The sequence below is a fragment of the Hippichthys cyanospilos genome, chromosome 21 (assembly GCF_059441005.1).
Source record: "Hippichthys cyanospilos isolate Australia breed blue-spotted pipefish chromosome 21, RoL_Hcya_1.0, whole genome shotgun sequence".
Classification (NCBI taxonomy): Eukaryota; Metazoa; Chordata; class Actinopteri; order Syngnathiformes; family Syngnathidae; genus Hippichthys; species Hippichthys cyanospilos.
Window position 1 is genome coordinate 11,025,413 of NC_142389.1, and position 22,735 is coordinate 11,048,147.

Here is a 22,735-nt window from a genome sequence, read left to right on the forward strand (position 1 = left end):
TTTTAGTTAGTTATTTAATTTCGTAAACAAAACGTAGTTTATGATCGTGATTAGTTTTTTCCTCGACCTCAAGCGGTAATCCTACGGCGGTTTGTGCCACCACGTACTTCACAATTTGCCGGTTAGGTATTATTTGCTGTTCGCAACTTGTAAATGCTCAATCCTTTGCCCCTCCTAGCGTAGCGTCTACGAGCATCTCAAAAGGGGCGTGTCGTATCCACCAATGTACTTATGGAGCTGCCAATGTGCACTAGAACGAGAATATTGAAAAGTAGCAATGTCGTCAGACGATCTATCCAATGTTCTCAACCTCCTGCGTTCTCTGTATCCCCACACAAACACGCTCGAAGAGCTTACAAACAGGATCGTGTTCCGAGAGGGGCACAAAATTGTTCTTATCGAACAGGCGGACACCAACCGTTTCAAGTCCTTTGCAAGGAGCATTTACGTCTGCTACGACAAGGAGCTTCTACAAGTGCCAAGCAGTCAGCAGGTAAAAAAAAAAAAACAAAAAAAAACGATTATGCTTCCGAAACTTATTGAGTCTGTCCGTTCACACACGATCAAGAGTCTTCGCAAGGTTTGTTGTATTCATTCTGACGTTTCACCCTCTAAAAGCCTTAATTGATTAAAATAATAATAATAATAATAATTTGCTAATTTGTTAAAAAAAAAAAGTAAAGGCGAAAGTAGTAGTAAAGTACAATATGATCAAAATCCTTGAATCATAATAATAATGATAATAATAATTGTTATTAATATTAGGGAATAAGGATGTCTCATCACAATCTTTGCACCCGAGTCTAAGTCACCAGATTTCGAGGATCTACCGATACCGAGTCCTCGTTTGATACCCAGGCAATGTAGGACAGAAACAAAGTATCCAAATTGCCCCTATTTCTTTATGCGGCCCTCCGTGGACATTTTTGGACTCCCCTGATTTAATCATTTTCCCACTGGCTTTCTTTTCCTCCATTGTTTCCGACTATATTGACAATATTGCATGTATGTAGTTCTGTTATAATGCGTATAGTTATGTTATGGAATTTTATTTTGGACATGTCTGGCCCATGACAAAAATTAGTTGAGCACAACAACTTTCAATATACTTTGCTGTCGTTTCTTCTAAATGCTTGCAAACAGAAGGTCGAGAGGTACATCCTATAAGTGTCAAATTTAGCCCATGTCGGGCTCATTTACTGACATTCAGAATTGGAAAATATTGTCAATTTTGGACGTATTGAAAACCCGATGTTTTATCATGCACTCCCCCGATATTTGCATTAATCCTTTCAACGGCAACTCTCAAACAGGGAGCAATAGGAATTTTTGTGTTTACGGCCCTAAACCACCGGCTGGTGCTATTGGGCAACTTATGACATTTGCAAGCCTTTCAATGACTTTATTGATTGGCTTAGCCTGACTCCCATAATGCAAAGGTCTTCAAAAGTCATAATACTCCAATTATGACATAATAAATATTCCTATTTCAATTTAATAAATATATAAATATACTGCGGAGTTCATTTTGCTATTATCGCATTTTTGCAATGTATGTATTTAAAGGGGGCGTAGGTACCCCTCCAAAATGTATATGAATGGATAGGGCTGATGCCATTGCACATTTTGAAAGGGTTAGTTGAAAGTAAATATATATCTATATCTGACGATGTTATGACCCTTTCAAAGTCAGCCCAAGTTTGATGATAATAGGGCCAGGATAGTCAAAAATCCCCGGACACCCAGAGGTCAAATGAGTTTGACACCCAAGGTTTAAAAGTTTCAATTAAACTTGACTTCAGATTATCTTTACAGATACGAGCTTCAATAGCAACAATATGTAATACAGTAATTGCAACTTAAAATTTCAACCCCTGATCTATGGCAAAAAAAAGTTCTAAATGTCTGTTTTCTGCAGATCTGCACATTGCCCGAATTACTAGCCTTCATTCTCAACAACCTGAAAAGAAAGAAAAAACGCAACGTCCTGGCGCATGGCTACAACATGCTGTGCGTGGACTTGGAGAAGCGTGATGCCGACCACTTCAAGTTCCAGGGTGAAGTGACTCAGAGCGCTGCCTACATCCACGGCAGCGACCTCTGGAAGAAATTGACCCTGCGTCTTGGCACCGACATCATGCGCCACCTTTTGGAGAGCTGCTCGCTGTTTGCGACGGTCCCGCCGTCGTGCGCCTTCCAGGTGTGTGGCGCTCCGATTTATGACCGAGTCTCCATGACCGCGGCTCCTTCCGGCTTTTGCCTCCAGACTCGATCCAGGAATTGTCGGAATGCTGTGAAGAAGAGGTGCGCGGTTGGCTTGAAATCCAGAGCTTTTAAAGCCTCGCATAGGAAAAGAAAGAGAGAAACCAACGAGAAGTGTGAGGAGTTCATGTTGAGATCTGGAAAGAGGAGACGACTCGTAGAAGATCAGGAAGTGAGAGGGGAAGAAGGAGACTCGGTGTCCTTAAAACCCGCGGAGACAATCGCTTCCGTCGCTAATCGAGCAGCTGAAACAAGCGCAGCTCCTGTTGAAGGAGGACCAAGTTGGAGATCGGGCATTTTCCCACCTTTGCCTCCCTCGCAGTGTTTCATACGTACCTTGACGCTCTTGTACGGAGGCCGAGGCATGAACAGGTTCCTTCTTAATAGAAAAAAGAAGAGCGCGGAAGGATTGAGAAGACTACAAGGTCAGGATGTGGTGAGACTGATTTTCTTCGAGGGACTGGGGTATCTGAATCGACAGGAAAAGAAAGCCAAGAAGCTCCCCTTTCGCTTTTTTAACAGCAGCCATTTTTTTCAGCAGCTTTTGGTTCAACACAGGAAATGCCCCTACCTCGGAATCTTGCAGCGGCTGTGCCCTCTGGTGCATAGCGACTTGGCCAAAGATGACCTAAGCGTTCTTTTGTCCCATCACTGCACGCCTCATCGGGTCTTCCTTTTTGTCAGGGAGTGTCTGTGCACTGTCGTCCCATTGGAGCTTTGGGGCTCTGGGGAAAATCGTTCTTACTTTCTGGCTCGGGTCAGAGGTTTTTTGTTCAGCAGCAAGTTCGACAAGATATCTGTTGCGGAGCTGATGTGGAAGATGAAGGTGAATGACTGCGACTGGTTGAAGATCACTAAGAAAAGTAAGGTTTAAGTGGGAATCTGAAAAAAAGAAAAAAGTTCTTAGAAGTCTTAATGATTAAAAAAAAAACAATAATAATCTATCATTCTTGGTCGAAACTAAACCATTAACTCATTCAGTGCCATTTTACTCCACTGACAGTTCTAGACATAAAAAAATGTTACAGAAAATTTTAACTTATTCAACACCTATAGAAATCAAAGATGACATTTTTCCGGGCTCCTATGACAGTTATAGACAAAATATTAACTCATTCAACACCATTGGCGATGATCAAAATCCAAGTTTACTGGGCTCCAGTGACAGCAATAGATTTGAAAACTATGATAGAAATGATAAAACTCATTCAACGCCATTGATGATTATAGACGTCAAAGATCCTTTCTTACCAGACTCCACAGACAGATATGGAAGTAATGAACATAAAAAAAATATATATACCGGGATATATTTTTTTACTTCTCCAGTTGCAGCGTCGCATCCAGTAAATTTGAATATTTGACTGTAATCAGTATTTAACTCATTAAGTGCCATTGACGATTATAGACGTCAATTCCATGACAGTTAAAGACATCAAAAGGACCGGGTTTGGACACTTCTCAATCTAGAGTATTTTTTTAGCCTCCCAGTGTTTCTTTTTGTTTTTGTTTTTTTTTAAACTGCTTGTTGACATATGTATGTATGCATCAACGTATGTATGTCCCAAATCGTGTGAAAATTAAAACACGAGTGGTAACATTTGAATATGTATTTTTTGATTCTACAAACTGTCGTTGGCAGAAGGGATCCCGCCCAGCGAGCTCGCCTATCGAACCCGGTTGCTCAGTCAGCTTCTGGCTTGGCTCCTGGACGGCTACGTGGTAGGCCTGGTGCGAGCCTGCTTCTATGTGACGGAATGTGTGGGTCAGAAGAATGCCCTGAGGTTCTACAGACAGGAAGTTTGGGCCAGACTGCAAGAGTTGGCTTTCAGGTCGGCTTCTTATCAAATAACGCACGTGTTCGGTTCCGGGTAACCAAGTTCACGCTCGCCATTTGGGATTGTAGAAGTCACGTTTCTAAAGGCCAGATGGAGGAATTGACTGTGGCTCAGATGGCTTCCCTCCCCAAAAGCACCGTCATCTCTCGCCTGCGCTTCATCCCAAAAACGGATAGCATGAGGCCTATCACGCGGGTTCTGGGAACAGATCACAAGACAAGGGTACTTCCTCCATTTTTATTGTAAAATCCCCTATGTAAAAAAAAAAAATGAAACCCATCCCGTTCCTTTCTGCAGGCCTTCCAAAAGAACACACGTGACCTCAGGGATGTCTTGCGGGCTTGCGGGCGAGCCTCTCCGTTCCTGCTTGGTTCCACAGTGTGGGGGATGACCGATATTCACAAGGTGTTGTCCACTTTTGCGCCAGCCCAGAAAGAGAATCCACAGCCCCTCTACTTTGCTAAGGTGGGACAGCATTTGCATATTAAGGCTGGCATGAGTCTGGCATATAGATAACTTCCAGTTGGAATCAGGCCTCACCCAAATATAAGTAAAAATCTAATGTATATATAATATCTACCAATATACGTGCAGCTATACATTTAGACTCTAAATGTCTCTAAATTTTAGAGAATTAAAAAAAAACATTTACTCATTTAATTTGTGGTAACAGATTACAAGGAAAATTATGCAATAAATTTCACAATGCTTGGTATTGAGTAAATGCTAATTAAATTGCACCTTTAATACTATCCATTTAATCCTTTAATACTATCCATTTAATGAGTAGTAAAATGAATTAATTTAAATTAATTGTTACTATATGTGTAGTTATTAAAAATGTGAGTACAATTTACACATTTAGATTGTTTTAATTTTTTATATCAACCTTGGTGTTAATGAATTCCCTTTGGTATCTATTCAAACCTACTCACATTAAATTGATGTTTGTTAAGGTTCTCGTTTAACAATATTGCTTGCAATCTATTGCCTCCTTTTTTTAATTTTTATTTTATTTACAGTGTAGATAAGACACAGTGACAGACACACAGATTGGTCACATTTATGTCTATAAAACTACAAAAACATTTTTTAAAATCTGCCTACTGTAGCGTTAGCAATGATCGATTTTGTGCATGAGATGGCTCCCTCTAGTGGTCTGCAAAATATGTCCATTCAGTTGTTTGGTACTCCCAGCTGAAAAGGAAGTTACTTCTTTCTTCTATTTCATGTTCAAGTACATTGTGTAACATTTTATTTGTAAGCATTTATTTTGGTTAAATTTTAATTTATTATATGTGCAGTGCATTTTACCTGAGTCCTTTAAATTAGTTTTTTTGCATTTGCTGTTTGCAATATTTATAATTTATCATTTCTAGGATTAAAATTTCTGACTCATTTTAAATAAAAACAACAACAAAAATACCACGACACTGTATTCAAATGCTCATTATGTTAGTGGTATTTAGAGCACTAACAATTAAATATTATGATTTAATTCCATCAGTTTCTTTCATCACATTTATGACTTAAAGGGACAATGTGTAAGATTTAGACCCGTTTTTCATTATGGGCAGCAGGAGGTGCTGCAGGAGCTGCATTTACCATTGTCCGTAGTTATAACAGACATGGCAGCCTCCGGAGGAGTGACACTCCCCATTTAATATCTTTTCATGATAACTAGACCTACGATTATATTTAAAACATACTGTTCATCATTAAGAACACATTTATTTGCAAGTGCAACAGTCTAAATCTTACACAGTGTCACTTTAAGTAATAATCCACAATTCAGATTTTTTTTTTTTAAATCATGACCATGACTGGATGCATGATTCCAAACTTTTGAGTGTACATGGAAATAGATTGTCAAAAAAATTACAAGAGTTAAATTGTCATTTGGCTCTTGAAGCTGCTGTTTAAGTTCTTCCTTTACCCATTTGTGCTTTTCCACTGCACATTTTTTTACTTCTTTTTTTCTTTTTGAGTTATTTTTGTCATCCTTTCCTTTTCTCACTTTAAGGTGGACGTCAGCGGAGCATACGAAAGTCTACCTCACGACAAACTTCTGCAGGTAATCAGCGAAGCCCTGTCTCCTGTCAAAGAGGACTCCTTCACCATACGCGGCTATGCCAAGATCTGGACCGATTCTTTCGAAGGTCTGAGGAAATCTTTTGTTCGACAGGTACACACAAACCGAAAATGTTTCCTGAAAGATTTTCTGTCCAGTCCTGGAGGTTTTTTTTTTTCATTTTGGGGTCTCCTTTTGCAGGCTGACTTTGTGTCGGGTGAGATGAGTTCCACTAACATGAAAGGCTTTGTGACGGCACTGCAAAGGAGCGGCAGAGTTCACCACGCCATCCTGGTGGAGCAGGTTAGGGCAGAATCCTCAAATAATCGTTCTAAATTGTTCAATATCTTACATTCTTGTGCTAATTCGATCTTCTTTACAGCATTTCTCCTCAGAGATTCACGTCAAAGAAGTTTTTAATTTCTTCAATCAAATGCTGAGCAGCGGTGTTGTGCAGTTTGGGAAGAAGTGAGGTTTGAACTTTTCGGTAACAGCGCGGGGCCTGCAGATTGTAATTCTGGATTTGGACCCTCTCAGAATGTATCGTCAGCGTCGTGGGATTCCCCAGGGTTCTGTGGCATCCAGTTTGCTCTGCTGTCTCTGCTACGGGCACATGGAGAACGTTCTGTTCAATGGCATGGCAGGAAGCAAAGGGTACAGTACGGTCCTGGGTTTGTAATGGTCAGTTTTGTGATATAGCAGTCAAATTTTAATAGACTCAAAAGCATTCGCAGGTCGAGAAATTCAAGCTAATAACGCTTCAAAAGGCACTGCTTCCAATTGAAAGTCATTTCAGGTCATAGAACTTCATGCACATCATAACTAAAATTTTAATTTGTTCCGCGGTTAGGATCGTAACGCGAATTTGCTGTATGGCGGGTAATCCAAAGCTATGTTAATTAGCTAATGCGTGTAAAACCCAGGTAAGAAGAGAAAAAATTATATATACTTATTAAAAATTGGTATAAAAATAGTATAGTAAGTGCTACTTATTTATAATATACATGCATACAATTAAATAACATCAAAAATAAATGAAAGATTTATTTACCTTGGAGTGACACTTGTTAAGGTCATATTCCCTAGTAAGGCTAGCCTAGGCTCGGCTAGCTTAGCTTTCTTCGTGTTTCTTGATTATCTTCAGCTTCGTTTCCATATAAATCATCATCTTTTCTCTCTTTAACATCACTACCAATCATGGGACTCATGGAGAACCATTTAAAGTTTGAATTAAGCACTGAAATACATAATAAATACGATATTGAAAGCACTCTCACACGAGATCAAATCTTTAGGCAGCCATCTTTGTGACCCCGTGCCAATAACTGACCAGCATCTTCATGACCCCATCACGCTGACCAATCGTAGACCAGTATTTTAGGGTGTCGAGAGGTTGACCAATAGCAGACCAGCATTGTAGTGACACATTGCAGCGGAGGCAGTTTGACGCCAAGAGAAATAAGAGCAATTACCTAAAAACGTCTCAAAAACAAACACAACCAACCCCACGGGTCTTGACGGTTGTTGATCTTAATCGTAAAGTGGAATAAATCCTTTAAAGAGGGGACGAAAAAACTTCCACATTGTAATGTGAAAACAACGTAAGCCATTGACGCCGTAACCTGGGAGTCCACTGTGTGTGTGGGTGTGTGTGTGTGTGTGTGTGTGTGTGTATATATATATATATATATATATATATATATATATATATATAATATATCAAACAAACTTTACATATACAACTTTGCTTTCCAGAAGTGTGTAGATGTAGTAATACCATTTGAACAGGAGAGAGCATTGTTTTATTTATTTTTTTCTTTCTCTCTCCTTCCTCCAGAAGATTGTTGAGAATGGTGGACGATTTTCTTCTGATCACGCCCGACTTACGAGAAGCGCAAAACTTTTTAAAGTAAGACTTCTTGGCAGTTATTTCTAATTTCAGTTTTGCCCTGTGGAATTTGCATGTTCTTTCCGCACTTTATACAAAAGCATACCGCTCACGATGTATGGTGCATTGACATTGTGATTTGTCCATTGTGTCAAAACCAGATGAAATAAACAGCTCACTTGATGCTTGTCTGGCAATTTCTACTTTTTTGTTTTCAGGGTCTTGCTGGCCGGCGTCCCGCAGTATGGCCTGGTGGTCAACCCCCAGAAGGTGGCCATCAACTTCCCGCTGCCGGAAAATATACCCTCTTGCGCCAGCATCAGCACGCTCCCCCACCATTGCCTCTTCCCGTGGTGCGGCTTGTCGCTGGACACGACCTCGCTCGATGTCTATAAAGATTACTCCAGGTGATGTCGTTTGTCAGCTGTAAATAATATACCATAGGCCTTTTGTTCTCTGATTTGTCATTGTGCTTTGCTCTTTTATGGTCTCTTAGAAGTCCAAGCGAAACCTTCCTGCACTTTGCACCTAGTTAGAAAAGATCATAAGAAACGACTCGGTATCGCATGAAATAACTGATGCAGTGAAACTTCCAGTCATACACAATTTGTTCTGTGATGCTGGTTAACCTCCAAGTTGCTCATAAATTTTGTCATGAGAAATAATATAACATGGTCAATGTGTTTCCATCAGAGCATAGCATATGTGAGTATGCATTAATGTGTGTAAATACAGCCCAAATATATAGACAGTACGAATATATAATGTAATGGCGTGAGGTGGATTTGAACTCGGGCCCCTGAACGTGTGTACGTGCTAACCACTGCGCCACTGAGCCTATATGTTCTATATTTAAGACAAACTTTACTGCAGTACAAATATTTATGTAAATCCTAAATTATTAAACCCTATACAGTAACTGTGTTGTTATCCCTTCCCGTTTCCATCCATTGGCTGTATTCTCACGGAGAGCTGCGGTTGGCATCGCATTAGTGGCGCCCGGAAGTCAAATTAAAGTCAAGCCTGGAGCTAACCAAACATGATGAGTTTACTCTTGGAATTCCAATTTATTACAAAAAATCTAGGTAATAGACTTACAACGCTCCCTTTCATGGCCACTGCTGTCGCTGGAGATACAACTCTTAGGCGAGAGTACTTTACTACTCCTGCCCTCATTGGTTGATGGTTGCACCAGGAGCCAATCATGTGTCTTGTAGGAGTGCCTGTAAACTGATCTGATTGACAGATTGACTTTGCCTCCTCATGAAACTCGCACGCTCTTACCTAGATTTCTTTTGTAATAAATTGGAATTTCAAATGTAAATTCTGCTTGATAGAGAAAGATTGATGTTTGCGTATATTTACTTAAAAAAAAAAACAAAGCAAAAAGCTCAACTGCTAAATAGAAAATTCATAAGAAATGACTATTTTACTATTTCGTTCCAAGCTTCGTAGATGCTAATTTTTGAAAATGTGATTAATTGCGGGGCATTATTTGTTATTATTAGTTCGTATTTAGTTTTTGTGAAATCTTAGGAAATATTTTTAAAATGGATTTTTCCATGAACTCATTGAATTATCAGATGAAAACTATTGCATTAGAGTGTATTACAAACATTTTTTTTTCTCTTAAAGAGTATTTACCAATTATTGTTCTTTTTATTTTGTATTGTATGTAATAAAACAACAATTAAGTAGTAATATGCAAGAGGAATTGATGATGTACTCTAACCTTTTTGAAACCGATTCAGTCACTCACGGTTTTCCCAAAGTAAGATCAATTGTATCATTTTGATGAAATGCAAAGGATAAACAACTTTCCCAAAGGGCTCCATAAATCAGAATATTTAGGCTGAAATTCTAAGAATTTTGATCATTTTAAGTTAAAGGCTGTAAATGATCACTGGATTATTAAAAAAGTCGATTATTTTGATCATCGATGAGTTGTCAGTTAATTTTGACAGCTGTATTGGCAACAACAACAAAAAGTTAGATGCTAGCTGAGTCAGGCAAATTTGGGATTTTGACTTCATGTCTCCTTATGTCGCAGTTACTCGGGCCTGTCTCTGCGCCACAGCCTCACTTTGGGCTCTTGCCGCTCTGCTGGGGAGCAGATGAGGAGGAAGATGATGCTGATCCTCAGACTCAAGTGCAACGCCCTATTCTTGGACCTGAAGGTTGGTTAGAGGCCAGTCATTCAATCCCAAATGCATATTTTTACGAGTCTGGACGTTCGATCCCAGGTCTTTATTCATTTTCTTTAGTTCTAGCATCCGAAGACATTCCCAATATTATTATTTTTTTTTTAATTTCTGTATTTACTTAATTATTTTGAAGTGTTACATGCTGAAAAGTTTGATAACCACTGCTCAAATGGGCCCTTTGTGGCCCACGGGCATTACCGTATTTTCCGCACTATAAGACGCACCTAAATACCTTCAATTTTCTCCGAAGCTGACAGTGTGCCTTATAATCCGCTGCTCCCTATACAGCGAATAAACCTCGAGTTTTCAATTTTGGGGGACGAAAACATAAAATAAATTAATCACCAAGTACATTCGTCCATTTTTACCCCTGTATTACAGTTATAAATGTATTTTGTACATTACATTTTTTATAACACACTGAAATTTTGATATGCTGTATATTCTTCAATTTTGGAGCAATTTATATCGGGACAGGGCGCAAAAAACAAGGTTTTGTAAAAGAAAGCACAATTTTATAAAAGAGACCCAATAAAACAACATATGTTAAGGTTTGCATTTTGATTTAAAAAAATATTTACACAAGTTAATGTTTATTTGAACCATAATTATTTTCTTTTGAACTCTTGATTCGTCTTAGCTTTGATCTAAACAGTCTTTTAATGTAATCAAGGTATTTTTTTCCCCATTCCTCAGATAGTACTTTCCACTGATCATCATCATTTTTAATTTCTGATTGTCTTAATCCTAATCATATTGTGTTTGACTGACTTATCTGATTATTTTGTTGACATTCCCTTTAGTGTAACTCCATCTAGTGGATGCCTAACATAACCATAAAAACATTTTAAGGCCATTCATTGAAGGTGCCAATTCGTTCCAATTCGTTTGTATTTTAATGCTTGTCAATTTCATTAAATTACTTTTTTAAATTTTTTTTAATTCTGTTCAGACAAATTCAGTGGCAGCAGTCTACAAAAACATCTACGAGTTGGTGGTACTCCATGCATTCAGGTTAGTACTTACCTGAAGACTCAAGTTTTCACATGTTCTCCCACTTCAAAATATTACAATTTCTGATCAAATGCCATCTAATTAAATACAAGCGCAGTATATATTTGTATTTTTTTTACTGGGAATAAAAACGTGCCCATTATACCTGTACACCAATGGTAAACAGTGAGTTGGATATCACTTCCTCTCTTAGCCTTGATGTAATAAAGGGCTGGTTAATCACTACCTACAATAAGTGGAGAAGTAATTGAACTGACATTTATCACATTATGCAAATATTTTTATTTCCCTTGGCGGCTATTTTTAGATTTCATGTGTGCGCCCAGAGTTTACCCTTCGGCCAAACGGTCGCAAAGAACCCTGTCAACTTTGTGCGGATGATAGAGGACATGGCTCAGTACACCAAGCGGCTTCTCAGGCGTGGCAACAAAGGTTTTCCATTTGAATGTACTTGTAATAAAAACAAGAATGAAATTCTAATATTTGTTGTCTGTCTGCAAGGTTTCGAGTTAGGCGTACTTGGCATTGTGCCCGACCAAGTAGTGGAGCTGATTTTCTGCCTTGCATTTCTACTGGTGGTGTCAAAACATCGGCCCCTATACAAGGGCATGATTCTCCATCTCCGGAAATGTAAGTGCCCCCAGGAAATCTTGGAAATACTCAACATGGTTCTCATTTCTGTGGGGAAAAAAAAAAAAAAAAGGAAACTATTTGCTCCTTCCAGGGAAGCGTGGTCTGGAAAGCCAGATGGGAGATCTGCCACTGGCCAGGGTCAGACAGGCAACCAACCCCAGGACCCCGGTGGCCTTTTTGACCATCCAGACTTAAATGGTGTCACCTTGATAAATTTCACAGTTGGGGGTGGATATCATTGATTACGACATTTACAAATTACTGCTAACATCTGTTGATGGGACTGTCTCACTGGCATTGATGTACTGTCGTTGTAACATTTTCCTGAATATGACCACCTGAAAATATAGTTATCTCATTTAATCCCAAAGAGTAATTTTTATGTTTTTTCATTTATATTTTTGTTTTAAGGGTGCAGACATTCACTGCCAGGTACATTTAATTTTTTTACATTTTTTTTTCAAGTGTTTGGTGCAAGGAATGTCTAAAAATGTGTAGTACTAAATTAATCAAGTACTAAATCAATTACTGGAGGTTATTATTGGTCCTTTAGTGGGTAATTAGGCATGAAAATAATTGCTTGCTTTAATCACTTTAGTCCTTAACTCTTTCAGTGGCCAGTGCCATGGATGAGAATTCTTGTCTTTTAAAATACTAGTAACAATAAAAAAATAATAAAATTCTCATCAAATACGTTTTTGTTATGGAGGGTAGCTGACACCCTTGACTAATGCTTACCCAATATAAGCCAATTGATTCCACACTTAAAACACATTTATTTCCTACATACAATTCGAAGTAAGGAATGGAAATCAATCTTTCATATGATACCAACCATATTTACAAAGAAATAGCTCACAATATTCTGTTGGCCTTGAAAGATGACTGAAAATGTTAAATGTACTGGCCTTCCAGAAGTTTCATTTTCTAATAACCGGTGACACTTAAAAAAATTAAATTAATCACTTGAGTACTTGAGCACCCAAGTAATTGACCAAGTAATCGATTACTTAGTACATGAGGACCAACAGTCCTAGCTTGCTGGTGGTACTAAAGTAAAGTAAATGATTGTTCATGTACGAAATCAAATACTTTAGGTACTCAAGAACTACAATAATTACTTACTTTAATTCCAAGAGTAATCAAATAAATGACTTCAGTCCCTCAAGTATTAATTTGGTAGTTGAGTACCTAATATAATTGATTACACTAGTACCAAATTACTTAAACACTTGATTATCTAGAGTAATGAATTACTTAGGTACTTTTGTACCTGACATCTTTTTTTTAAATTTCATCAGTACTGGAGTACCTAAATTAATTGGCAAGTACCTTAGTACCTTTAGTTCTTGAGTGCCTAAAATATTTGATTACTTAAGCACTTGAGTAATTGCTTACCTCAGTGCCTGAGGCCGTAAAGGCATTGGTCACTTTAGTACTTGAGTAACTATGGCAATTATTTTAGTACTTGAATCCCTAGAGTAATTGATTGCTTTTGTACCTGCAGTAATCAGTTACTGAACATGTATGTAAAACACGCTTTACATAAATTGCTTAATTCTTAATTCATCATGCAATTTTGCACACTCCTTTAGCAAAACGGGGGGGAAAAAATCTACAAATGAAATTTATACTTGAGCTGTGTGGTATTTCTCCATTTAGATCACAGATAAAACTATTCTAGTATGTTTGAGATTTATTGTTGGTGCACACACTTTTTAGCAGGAACTAAAACGCAAAACAAAAGCAGGTACTGAATTTGCGGAAGAATAACACCAGGTTTGCCTCGGTGCACTATATTATTTATACATATTTAATGACTGAAATAATACCGTTTTGTCTTTAAAAAAGGATCCTTTGCCATGATGTCAAAATGCCTTCCCACTCACACACTGGATATGAAGTACAACAACAAAATCACATGACGCGTCCCCTGAAAAACAGCAATATGTTGTTTTAGGTCCTTACAAAAAAATCCAAGCTAAACATAAAAGAAAGAAATTGCTATCTGTCAATGATGTGCTCAGGAGGTTCCGCTACAGTAATGGAAACATAGTTCATGATAACAGCAGCGCACTTCACTGCTCCCGACGTTCCTGCGCTTCAATTTCAAAAGCGTCATTGGTGTATGGGTTTAGTCCTTCCCGTGCGGTAGACCTGTTCTTCATCTTCTGGATTCCTTTGTAGATTGCCACGAGTGGGATGGGAACCACAGGGATTGTACAAAGGAGGACGATTACGGCAAACACAAAGTCTGGGTAGGGCTTATCTTCTGTTTTGGGAAAGAGATCCTAAAATACAGGGCGATTTATAGAAATTCAACTCATTAAAAATTGTATTACAATTCCACCTAATACATATTTACATATGTTTTGTTTACTTACATAAGCAGGATTCCATGCAGGGTAGGTGGGATGTTTCTGAGCTTGGAGAGTCACATATGCAACCAACACTACCAAAAGCATTAAAGGACTGATGATTGTCCAACAACATCTCCAATAAAGGTTCGGCCTCCTCCCAGTCATGAAATGGATGTCATCACTGAACCTGAGAGCAGACACAGATCAATATTGTACAGCGGGGGCTTAGGCTGTTGTATTGTGTCAAAGAAGAGCCATACCTTTTCATTCCATAGATATAAACAACTCCAATAAGCTCAAAAAATGCAATAATAAGCAGGGGAACTGAGCCCACGTAGCTGTTGAAAACCTCCACCCAGTAGTTCCCAGAACCCATGGTAAAGATGAGAGAAATCAAAAATGACATCAAGCAAAAGGCCCCTGCAGAATTAAGAAGAACAAAATGAAATTTTATGCAAACACATCTTTGAGAAACTAAATTTCAGGTACCTGTTTTAACTTCTTGGGGCACCCACTTGGGTAGCAAATTGAGGTCATTGAAGGGTCTTAGGACTCCCTCCGCATTTCCAAACATGGAGGAGAGGCCCAAACTGAAGAGCATGAGGAAAAACAATACTGCCCATAACTGCGAGCCTGGCATCTCCAGCACTGCTTCAGTGAACACGATAAAAGCCAGGCCAGTTCCAGAAGCACTCTGTGATTAAAAAGACATTTTTCACATTTTTGTCTGGTACACTGAGTGCAATTAAAATGATGTAGGAGGAAAGAGCAGGAAATAACTGCGTGAGAATGCGAGCATTGATGTGAGTTCAGGATTATGTCACCTGGTCAAGGAAAGTTTTCAATACACAGGGTCTCAGTTTCAGGCTGGAGAGCTCATCTGGATTTGTCTGATTCAGATAGGTAATCCAGTGGTCATAATTGTCTGTTGTTATGTTCTGGTCAGAAAACTCATAGTGGTTGGTCAAAACCATGATGTTTCTGCAAATAAACATTTTTTGTTTTTATATCTGGATAGTCCAAGGAGGTTTGGTAATTTGATCTGAATATGCCTGTGAATATTCTCATTTGTTCTCAGGGCATTCGCTCGATCGCAGCTAGTACATTTAGGCCAAACTCAGCGATTTTTCTTAAAGTTAGAGGCACCCGCCACGGGATTATGTTTGTAGCGCCAGGAGAGCATTAGTGGAAGCGATCTAGAGTGGTTTGGATAGGGACTCAAAAACACCAATCTGCCCTATCATATGGTGTTCCACAGGGTTCAATTTTAGGGCTCTTGCTGTTGTCTTTGTATCATCTTCCTCCTCTGGATTCCACCTTAATTCTCTATCCAATTGAGAGGCGATTGTTTGTGAGTGTTGGCTCGTTGGGTCTCGTCAAAATTATTTCAAGCTCACAAACATTTCCCAATTTTTTTTAAAGCAGTCACAAACAGTCTTTTTTGTCACAAGGAAATTTTGAATAAGTTAAAAAAAATGTCTAAAACCTCTATCCTATTGAAAGGCAAGCATTGGCAAGTGTTGGGAGAAGGTCGCCAACTTGCCACAATGTCAACAAACGTTGCCAGATGTTTGCCCACAGTTTTAATATTTTCTTTTTTTATACCATTGAAAATGTCCCTGCAACAAGAGCAGTACAGGTGAAGGTCTGGCAATCCCTGGCGACATCTTGGTGAATTTTAGCAACCATGAATGCACCATGATTAAAAAACAAAAGAACTTTATGTGCTCAAAATTTTCTTGCGATGAGCTGTACTGCTAATTTATCTGGTGACATTTTGGTGACCTCTAGCAACATTATGATGAATTGTAGTGATCTTGAATGCACTGACGAGTGCGAAAGAGCCGCTACCTTCGGAGACACTCACCAAGTTTTGTCCCTCAATAGGATAGAGGCCATAATTGTTCTTTTTTTTTTTTTGTCTGAGGTGAACATTACACAAAACAACTAAGACTTTCAGAATTTCTCAAAAGCATCTTACAAACATTTGACATTTCTTTGCAGCATGAAAAACACTTCCCCCAAATCCCCCATAGTGAAGATAGCGCTTTGTTTGATCTTGTCAGGGTTTTTCCAAGTTTGCAAAAGTTCACTGAACTTTCTCCAGGTGGTTGCCAAACCTTTACTGCTTTCGCTGTAAGGAAATTTTAATATTTGCGACCTTGAAGGAAGCCTGAGGAGATAAAAAAGACCTAATACTTTTGCCAATGATCACCCCTCAGTGGGATGGGGGCTTCAGGTCGTCTCAGAACATCTTAAGAATGAACGAAGGACGAATCCTGACAAATTCATGCTCCGAAACCCCCATTTTGATGCCTTTGTTGAAACTACTGATCTACAGTAAAAATAAAGCAAAACGTCTTCTAGAGCAGTTCAGTTCCGATCAAGTGAATGCCCCAAAAATAGATCTGAACTTCTGTACGTACTCTTTTAGACAGGTGTTATAACCGGTGTTAGCTTTAAAACCCAAGATGGCAAAGATGGATATGGCTCCGTATAGCGATGTGCCACTGTTTATTAATCCAACGATGACTGCATCCTTCTCGCAGTTGTTTCTAATACACACAGAAGACTACAGATCAAAGAGCAGACGACACAAATATCCTGAAGTTTTTGTACACTATTGACGTAGTACTTACTTCTCATTAGCGTAGCTGGAGATCGCTATCAGACCTCCAAAGGCCACTGAGAGAGAGAAGAAGATCTGAGTTGAGGCATCTAACCACACCTGAGGGTTCTTCAATATCTCCCACTGAAAAAGTAGACATCAGACTCTTGAATTTGGAGATATGAGGCTCAAGTATCTGTCAAAAATTGAGCAAGCTCACATCAGGTGTGAAGAGATACACCAGTCCATCCGTAGCTCCGGGAAGGGTGAGGGCACGGACCAGAAAAATGGTGAGTACCACATAGGGCAAGGTGGTTGTCACGTAAACTGCCTGAAATATTTAACGTTCATTTAAAGACGCTTAAAACTGGTTTTATATGTGTCTGCTGCCCACGGACCTTTCCCATGGATTGGATTCCTTTGATGATACAGATGTACATCGTCAACCAGGCGCAGGCCAGGCAGACCACCAACCACCACTGTAGAGAACCGCTGGTCTCAATGTCAGTGGTGATGTTCAAGGTCTGACGGTACCAGAAGAAATTTACTGGAGTGCTCTTCACACATTCTTCATTCAAGCCTGGATGGATCATGAATGAGGTCAAAACAAAACAATGTATTATTAATGATCTCCTTTTGTAGTTTATTTTAAAACAGTAGTTGTCAACCTTATTTTTTGATGATGTACCTCCTGTGAAATAATATTGCTAGAAATGGCAAATTTGAAGAAGAGAAAATTGCCATTAAATTCATGAAGATTTTAGGAAAATGCTATATTGGAATCGGTAAGTCTTTCTTCAAAATGATGTGTTCTTTGGTGGGAATTTTTTGTATCCAAACTTGGGCTTGGAGAGAAAAAAAAAGTTGACCAAGTCAGGGAAATTGACTTTGAAACTAGGTTGACTCAAAATATCTAATAACTAATATCTAAGACGCTCCGTTGGAGCCATAACTGCGCCACTGTATTCTACCCAGACGTATCCTGCAAATACTATATGCAGTGTTACAATGGCAGCATGGGAGGAAGACTCCCCCAAAAATAAAATGTTTTTATTGCGATTGTACACGGGCATACAACAAAATTGGGAGCCCTGCTCTGAATGTTGCTTATTAATAAAATGAAAATTAAATAAATATTCTATAAACAAATAATAAATAGAACAGAATAGAAATCATAGTTTTACAAATGTGCAAGCGTTGTTTTCAGTGTCTTCTTGTTATTCAGATCTCCCTCTGAGCCAAACAGGGAATATCACAAATTTGGCATGGTTCAATTTTAAAAAGTGACAAAACTAAAGTAATATTCCATTGTTGAAATAAAGAAGTTGTAAACAAGTTGAAGATAAAGAACAGTAAGTTATTGACCTCATAGCAGCTAGCAGGCAGTTTATTTGCAGTTTAGTCATCGAATATTTTTGAAGCATTTTAAGTGACTTTAAGGACCCTAATACCTGTGTAACATATAATGGATATTTGTCATATAAATGGTAGTTAGTGTCTGTTGACCTCAAATGTAATTGCAAGTGCACTAATGCTAATTGTGATTGCTCACTGGTTGGCATTGGCAAACTTTGATAGGCAATAATAAATGAGGTGTTGTATCAAGTCAGTATTTAACTCAGTTTCAACCTTTGTAGATTATAAAACGTAAAAGAATAACATACATTTTTTTTGGGCTGGTAATTGTTATTGGTTACTTGAGTGGTATAGAACAAACAGACGCATTTTATAAAGGAGTCTCTATGATGCGAGTTAGCAATAAGTTATTTCATGTTCCAATCGATTTGATTATAGTTTAAAAAGAAAAAAAAAACTACCGTTCCTGGACAATACAATGCATTGCGCTAGGTTTTGTAAGTTATGTCATGTTACAATCAATTTGCTCTTAGTTTGAAAAGAAAGGTGTGACGTTCCTGGGCAATACAATGCAGAAACTGCTAAAATCTGACGTAGCCCTGACGTGGCTTCACGTGCCTTTCATTGAGAGCCACTATCTTCAAAACAACTGGAATGGTGTCATGAAATTACCTGTGCGGTTAACATTGAGCGGACACTGGCTCCATGGTAGAGGGTTCTGGAATGAATTGAAAAAGTACCAAAAGACCCAGGCCAAGATGGTGTTGTAGAAATTGCACACCAGGAACGATACAACCATAGAGCCTATGCCTAAGTGGAGAAAATAACTGTTCAGTCGCTTATGATAAGACATTTTTGTGGTTTGTTTTGTGCCCCACCAACTCCGCCCAGAAAGGGTGATATGTTCTTCCACACTCCGATGCTTCCCTTGCGTAGCCTCTGTCCAATCGCCATCTCCAGGTAGAGCAGGGGGAGACCCTCCAACGCCAACGCTATCAGGTAGGGGATGAGGAATGCTCCTGGGGATGGAAACAATTGTGTTCAGGAAGGCTTTGTGGAAGGCCTCATTCAGTCCTATTGAGGGCTATAGACATCAAAGGTCCATCTTTACCGGGCTTGACAGTCATACAAGTCCAAAATTTAGTTTAAAAAGGCTGGCAGTGATTTGAGTTTGATAACGGCTAAGTGTTGGTCAAATTGTGACTGACCAACACCTCCTGTGTGGGTAAATAGGTGAGTTAATAGAACTGATAACCCTGCTGCACATTAGCATGGGTCAATGTTTGTTCAGCTTGACCTTCAATGAGAACTATGAGGAAGTGAATCAATACTGTGCTAGGAGGTGCACAAACCACTTGACAAGATGTGGGAAGCAGAATAAGTCACTTACCTCCTCCATAAATTTGGCAAAGGTAGGGGAAACGCCAAACATTTCCGATCCCGACTGCAAAACCGATGGAGGTCAGCATGTACTCAATCTTGTTGTTCCAGGTGACTTCATCTCGTGGTTTGTCCATCTTGCACAGACCAAATGTTGTGGCCCTTTTCCAGAATTGTTGCAAAAGTCCCTTGATTGTAACATACACTAAAGTGGAACTTGGATTCTATTCAGGCTGCCTTCTCCGTAGTCTCACCTGAGTGTGGCGGTCTCAAATGTGTGCGGCTTGTCTTTTATCAGCTGTCATTTCCTCCCTTGGGGGCTGTCCTTCAGTTTCCTATCAGCAGCTTTCTGTCAGGTTACTCCTTTAGACGACACAAAGTGCAATCTATTTTTTAATTTAATCTTTGTCATCAGGAAAGACTCTTTGAGATAAGACTTTTTTTTAGACTAGCATTAGTGTACAGTTCAAACACAGACATTTTTCAAGACATTTATAAGAAGGCTTATAACAAAAGACAAATTACAAGCGTCTTGTCATGAATTATGATAGTTTAGTGACTGAAACCTTGCCACTTATTAACTTCAATAAAAACTCATTCAATCCCAAAGACATATATTTACGTCGTTTGTGTCCAGACATTCAATCCCAGTCACTTATTTGTGTATTTTTCAATTTTTTTCAAGTATTTAGCCAAAGGAGTCTCTGACAATTGCTGCTGCTGCTAAATTCCAAGTAATACATGGCTTTAAAAAGGTAAAAACACGTAAATAAGTAATCAATTTCATTAAAGTAAATCAATATTGATTACTTCAGTATGTAAGGAAATCTAGTACCTGAATTAATCAGTTACTTTAATACTTAATTTATGAATGTGGCAACCCCCTTATTCAATCACTCAATCTCATTGACATATTTTTTGTTTTTTTTAAGAATCCAGACATTCAATCCCAGGCACGAATTTATCCATTCTTCCATTTTCTTAACTGCTTGTCACAGCAAGGAGAGTATCCTTTTCATTTTTTTCCCAAGTATCTGACTAAAGGAATGTCTGAAAATGGCTGATTGAAGTACGAAAGTAACGAATTACTTTAGATAATAAAATACTGTAATCATTGATTACATGAAAGTAAATTAATATTGAATACTTGAGGAACTAAAATACTTGGATACTTTAGCATTTTATGGTACTAAAGTATCCAACAAACTACCTAAAACATTAGTACTGTACTTTTGTACATAACCAAGTCCTACTTAAATCATCAATTTGCATTAGTTTACCAGCAAATTTTTAGACCATCCTTTAGCCTAGTGCTTCGCAGTTATATTTTTCCAAGCCCCCCTATGCAAGGGAAAACTTTTCACGCCACCTTCCCCACACACAATAGGAATATTATCTATAAAAATAACATAAGTATACCTAAACTTGTTTCCTGTATAGAAAAAAATAGAAATCAACTTTCAACAACTATTGTTTTTTACAGTGTTTATACATATACAGCTTCGTCTAAAATAGAAAAAAATAACTAAGTGCACCAAAGTGCCTTTAATAAAAAAACAAAACAAAACAAAAAAAACAGATACATTCCATACATTATTCTTACTATATAGCAATTACACTTCAAAAGACGAAAACAAAGCCTTTTCCCTGGGGTCATCTACACCCCTCCTGGCATCACCTTGTGCCTTCCCAGGGAGTGTCTGCCCCACTATTGGAGAAGAACTGCTTTAGCCAAAAAAAAAGTTAATGTCTTTGAGGTTGAATGAGCTAATGGATAACCGGTTTGATGCCGTGTCAATGTTATAGTGACCTCAAAAGATGAATAACATGACACATTAAGATATAAATTTCATTTGCTGTGCAATATTGAGGGAAGTTAAGGAGTGACATGATAAATGTTTTGAGTTTGAAGGTCAAACCAAACGTGTCAGCAGCAACAATTGTGACAAATTATATGGACGGAATGCATCAAAGAAAGCAAACATTTGATGATTTGTGGCCTTTTGGGCGATCAGCGCTTTCTATTCTTTATCAGACCCTTTTTATGAACAAGACAAGCTGTTCTCAATTTTGGCGCAGACGTGGTACTTACGGTGCACTATTTTAGAGTTGTTCTTATCTGAAAAGATTTGACTCAGATCCCACAATGTGGTTTTATATATACACCTTACGTGGATGATAGAAAAAGTAGCTCATGACAAGTCATTCCATCACCATTAAGTCATTCGCTTTTGTTAACGACTGTAGACGTCAGAGATCCTTCTGCGGTGCGAAAGGTGCATGAGTTTAATCTGTACCCATAACACGTGCCACATTTTCATTAATAATGCATTTGTACCCACTCAACCCAGGAACGCACCGGCTATCCTTGACAGAAAGCTCTTTAATGATGGTCCACTTGTCATAAACACCACCAGTAAACCAGCCGCCAGATCAATAAAGATGGCTGCTTGAAAATCAGGCAGGTACTTTACTACGTACTGTGCATGATCTGGACTTTGATTTACACTTGGGATTTTTCCATGAAAAACTTAAGACGCGTTACACTTGTGGTATTTTTCCATAACAAAGTGAAAAAAAAACCCCGCATCAGACGAGTTGGTGAAACTGTCTCCAGACAAAAGAATTTGCTTTGCAAGTTTGCTTCAGATTGGCTCCACTGGATTTTTCTTTATCTGTCTCTCATTTACACCAATTGCCACTTATAATTTACAGAGTGCTCAAAGTGCCACGATAATGACCCACGTTAGAACTTCAAAAACCCAGTATGTGTTGAAATGGAGCAAGTTGCTACTTGTCTGGCTTATTTTGTACTAAATTAGACAGTAAATCGGGCTAAATTTATCCAGTAATTGTCTGGTCCCTTTTTGCCCCATTGTTGGATTATACAGTATTTGAATCACTGTATTTCTCAGTCAACCTTGCTCATAAGTCGAACCTCCCTTTACTTCAATTTGGGTGAATTTGACATAAATAGAAGTCTACCCCTGACTTTTGTGGTTATGGAGATTATAGCTGTCATATTAAAACACATGGTGTGTGTTATCAAAATGATGTAATGACGCTACTCATACATTTCTACATAGTATGAGTTACACGGTTATTATGGAGGGGAAAGGGT

General features: G+C 38.5%; 2 protein-coding genes across 4 annotated transcripts; one reads left to right on the top strand and one right to left on the bottom strand.

Annotated features, from left to right (window-relative positions):
* The first annotated feature begins 277 nt into the window (after nucleotides 1–277).
* tert (telomerase reverse transcriptase) lies at nucleotides 278–12,234 on the top strand. Of its 3 annotated transcripts, none has more exons than XM_088404799.1 (16): nucleotides 278–493; nucleotides 1,919–3,125; nucleotides 3,905–4,094; nucleotides 4,169–4,322; nucleotides 4,398–4,565; nucleotides 6,124–6,285; nucleotides 6,373–6,474; nucleotides 6,554–6,639; nucleotides 6,709–6,825; nucleotides 8,009–8,080; nucleotides 8,278–8,466; nucleotides 10,110–10,236; nucleotides 11,216–11,277; nucleotides 11,585–11,709; nucleotides 11,779–11,907; nucleotides 12,002–12,234. In XM_088404799.1, exons 1-16 carry the CDS (start codon nucleotides 278–280, stop codon nucleotides 12,103–12,105), a joined length of 3,210 nt encoding a protein of 1,069 aa, XP_088260925.1. In that variant the 3' UTR covers nucleotides 12,106–12,234. The 3 variants fall into 3 exon arrangements, with proteins under 3 accessions (XP_088260925.1, XP_088260926.1, XP_088260927.1); XM_088404800.1 differs by having other exon boundaries at nucleotides 8,012–8,080; XM_088404801.1 differs by lacking the exon at nucleotides 278–493 and having other exon boundaries at nucleotides 2,213–3,125; nucleotides 3,908–4,094.
* Nucleotides 12,235–12,666: 432 nt separating this feature from the next.
* Nucleotides 12,667–22,702, bottom strand: slc6a18 (solute carrier family 6 member 18). The gene is made up of 13 exons (XM_088404319.1): nucleotides 19,869–22,702; nucleotides 19,625–19,776; nucleotides 19,113–19,253; nucleotides 18,907–19,044; nucleotides 17,277–17,458; nucleotides 17,099–17,209; nucleotides 16,910–17,022; nucleotides 16,697–16,825; nucleotides 15,095–15,251; nucleotides 14,760–14,964; nucleotides 14,531–14,690; nucleotides 14,295–14,457; nucleotides 12,667–14,201 (listed from the first exon to the last, which is right to left on the bottom strand). Exons 2-13 carry the CDS (start codon nucleotides 19,749–19,751, stop codon nucleotides 13,989–13,991), a joined length of 1,839 nt encoding a protein of 612 aa, XP_088260445.1. The 5' UTR covers nucleotides 19,752–19,776; nucleotides 19,869–22,702; the 3' UTR covers nucleotides 12,667–13,988.
* Between the last annotated feature and the right edge of the window lie 33 nt (nucleotides 22,703–22,735).

Coding starts and splice junctions, on each gene's coding strand:
- slc6a18 (XM_088404319.1), bottom strand. CDS start 19,751: ATGGACAAACCACGAGATGAAGTCACCTGGAACAACAAGATTGAGTAC. Junction 17,210..17,276: donor GAATCCAATCCATGGGAAAG/GTCCGTGGGCAG, acceptor TAAATATTTCAG/GCAGTTTACGTGACAACCAC. Junction 14,965..15,094: donor TGAAAACTTTCCTTGACCAG/GTGACATAATCC, acceptor TTTTAATCACAG/AGTGCTTCTGGAACTGGCCT.
- tert (XM_088404799.1), top strand. CDS start 278: ATGTCGTCAGACGATCTATCCAATGTTCTCAACCTCCTGCGTTCTCTG. Junction 4,566..6,123: donor AGCCCCTCTACTTTGCTAAG/GTGGGACAGCAT, acceptor TCTCACTTTAAG/GTGGACGTCAGCGGAGCATA. Junction 6,826..8,008: donor GGCATGGCAGGAAGCAAAGG/GTACAGTACGGT, acceptor TCCTTCCTCCAG/AAGATTGTTGAGAATGGTGG.